Source organism: Remersonia thermophila, chromosome 4 (assembly GCF_042764415.1).
Source record: "Remersonia thermophila strain ATCC 22073 chromosome 4, whole genome shotgun sequence".
Taxonomy (NCBI): Eukaryota; Fungi; Ascomycota; class Sordariomycetes; order Sordariales; family Chaetomiaceae; genus Remersonia; species Remersonia thermophila.
Window position 1 is genome coordinate 57,024 of NC_092220.1, and position 2,636 is coordinate 59,659.

A 2,636-nucleotide genomic window follows, 5' to 3' on the forward strand; every position below is an offset into this window, starting at 1 on the left:
TCAGGACCAGGGTATAAGTCCCCATAGATCCTGTCACATGTAGGAAGATGAAAGGGGGTCAGACTTGGACATGTATGCAGGATGGGTTTGGTCCCTTTTAATCTTACGTGCTCGAACTGTGAGCCCCGCACCCAGTCTTACTCCTGCGTACATCCCATTCTCATACCAAGCTCAGACCACCGCGAGTCTGGCCCCCAGCATATCGGCAGGGTCAGTCTCCAAGACTAGCACATCAAAATGACCTAACTTGCTTAACGACTATGGAGTCAACATTAGGTTATGGGAAACAGCTCCGAAACTGGATAACAGATGAACCGTCCATCTGTCTATGTCGTACCCGTTTTTGCTCTTCTCTAACTCGCCCCCGAATGGCATGGAAGATCCGAGACGCCAGCAACCAGTCTCCTAAACCTTGAGTCACAAATGGATGAGACGGGATGGCTGTAGTTGGAATTAGGGCGAGATGTCAAACAGCCATGATAGCCCCCCACGCCCATGAATACCAGGGGTAGGCACACACAACCAGCACATGTTTGCCAGGACTCAACAGCCAAGTTGAAATGGAATGAATTGGTATTGTAGGAAATGGAAACTACAAAAGGAAACAATGATCATGTTGATCACAGTCAAAGATTGTCTGATATATTGCGAGGCCAGGGATGGCGGGGAGCCGAGCTGACTTTCGACGAGCTCGGCGAGAAGAACCCCGCGCCATGCCGTCCTCTGGCGTATTTGCCTAGTACTCCCTCTCTCGCTTGGCTTCGCCAAGTCGATCCTGTCAGATCTTCAGAGCCTCCACGTCTGAGATGCTCCGGTGGCGCTTGTGCGCGTTTGCGTCGGGGTGGGTGCCTGATGCCTTTCTCTTTTGCGAGACGCTGCTTAGAGGGCTGCTTTGAGGTGCGCCTGGGCCGGCATTCAACCCAGTTATGGTACTGCTCCGTTTATGCCTCCGGATCGGGGTGATTGGTGCGGTGACCGACTCCATGCGTCCCTTCTTGATGCCGCGCAGAGTGCCGAGGTGGTACGGGGCCGAGAAGGAAAGAGACTCCTGGCTGGCCTTGTGGCTGTAGATCAGCTGCTGGTGGATTTGGTTGCGGCGGAAGGCGCCGACCACGTCAGAGTTGCTGTCAAAGTGGCTGAGAAGCGGATGAACACCAGCTGACTCGGTGGCTGCACTCGTGCTGCTGGCTGAGGTCCGGGGCCGGGTGGGGCTGGAGGCCATATTGTCGTTCCACTCGCCGGCCGACTCCTCATCAGACGAATCGTCGCCAAACGTGACAAAGTCCTCGATCCGGAGCAAGCTTTCTTCCTCATCCTCTTCATCGACGCCAAAGTACGAGTCGTCACTTTCTTCCTCGGCGAGGCCGAAGGGATCCGGCGTGCAGGGGAAGAAGGCCTCGGCCGGGCCAAATGGTTGCATGTTCATGAAGTCGCCGAAGGTGTTGGACGAAACCATGGCGCCCATCATGACGAGACCGGGATTCCTCACTAGCGGGGACGTCAAATCGGGGGCCGAAAAGTCAACGTGGAGCGACTCGGGGGACAGATCCAATTGGTTTGTCCGGCGAGGGGTGAAGATGATCATCTTGCCTGTGGCAGGGTCAACCACGCCGATAGGTTTGTTGTCGGATCTGTCGAGGTTGAACCGGCCGACACGGGGCTTGCCCGGACGGCGAGGGGTTGGGCGCTCTGTTTCCGAGTCGGAAGACGGTTCGACCGTATGGGCGCGGCGAGCCTGCTTCTTGCGGACAATGGGTTCTGGGATGTCTTCCTCTGTGGTATCACCATCGGCTACCAGCAGGCATTAGCATCGGAGAGCGCCCATAATCGACAGCAGACTCACTCTCGTAACCATCAAGCTCTTGAGGCTCGGAGAGGGAAGCGATGGGTGTCAACACATCGGCAGGTGGCACGCTGGGGCGAGGTGTGGCCGAGGGCGTCATATCATCGGCAAGTGCTTCCTCTTCCGCGACGTCATGGGGCTTGAAATCGTGAGAGCCGCTGTAGAAATCCCAGAAGGAGCTGTTGGAGGAGGTTTCGTCGTCATCCTCAATCTCGCGGCGGAAAGAGGGGTCAAGGGCGCTCTGCTCGACAAAGATATCCGGAAAGAAGTCATTAACATCAGATGTTTCCGTGGTGGTCGAATCAGAGTCGCTGTCGGGAACCCCCGCGAATCGGACATGGCGCTCCACGGGGATGGCAACCTCATCCACCAGATCCCCCGACAGGGGGCCGGCAATGAGGTCTTCCGAGTCCGAGGGGAAGCCCTCCCAACTTGCGCTGTCGTCGCCCGAGTCGGCGTCGTCATCGCCAATGTCATCGTCTTGTTGGACATCGTCATCATCGTCATCGTCTGCCTCGCTTTCTTCGTCTGCGTCGTCGTCTTCGTCGTCCAGCGGCCGAGGGGGCGCCGATGATCGCTTTCGCAATGCATCGGAAATTAGGTGCTCCTCCTCGGCCGCAACTACATGCTCATCATCGTCGTCGTCAGAATCGGTAACATCATCAACGCCCGAGTAACCGGCGTCATCGGAAAGGTCGAGGGAGAGAGAAGAGTCGGAGTCGGAATCCCGGCGCTGGCGCCTGGGCGCTCGGGCCGGCTTGGACGGGTATTTTTGTCGGATGTTGCGCGACAT

At 57.1% G+C, this 2,636-nt stretch overlaps 1 protein-coding gene across 1 annotated transcript; it reads right to left on the bottom strand.

Annotated features, from left to right (window-relative positions):
• Positions 1–778: 778 nt before the first annotated feature.
• On the bottom strand, positions 779–2,636 carry VTJ83DRAFT_4130 (uncharacterized protein; the record flags this gene model as incomplete). The annotated part of the gene is made up of 2 exons (XM_071010586.1): positions 779–1,791; positions 1,844–2,636. 2 exons carry the CDS (start codon positions 2,634–2,636, stop codon positions 779–781), a joined length of 1,806 nt encoding a protein of 601 aa, XP_070865580.1.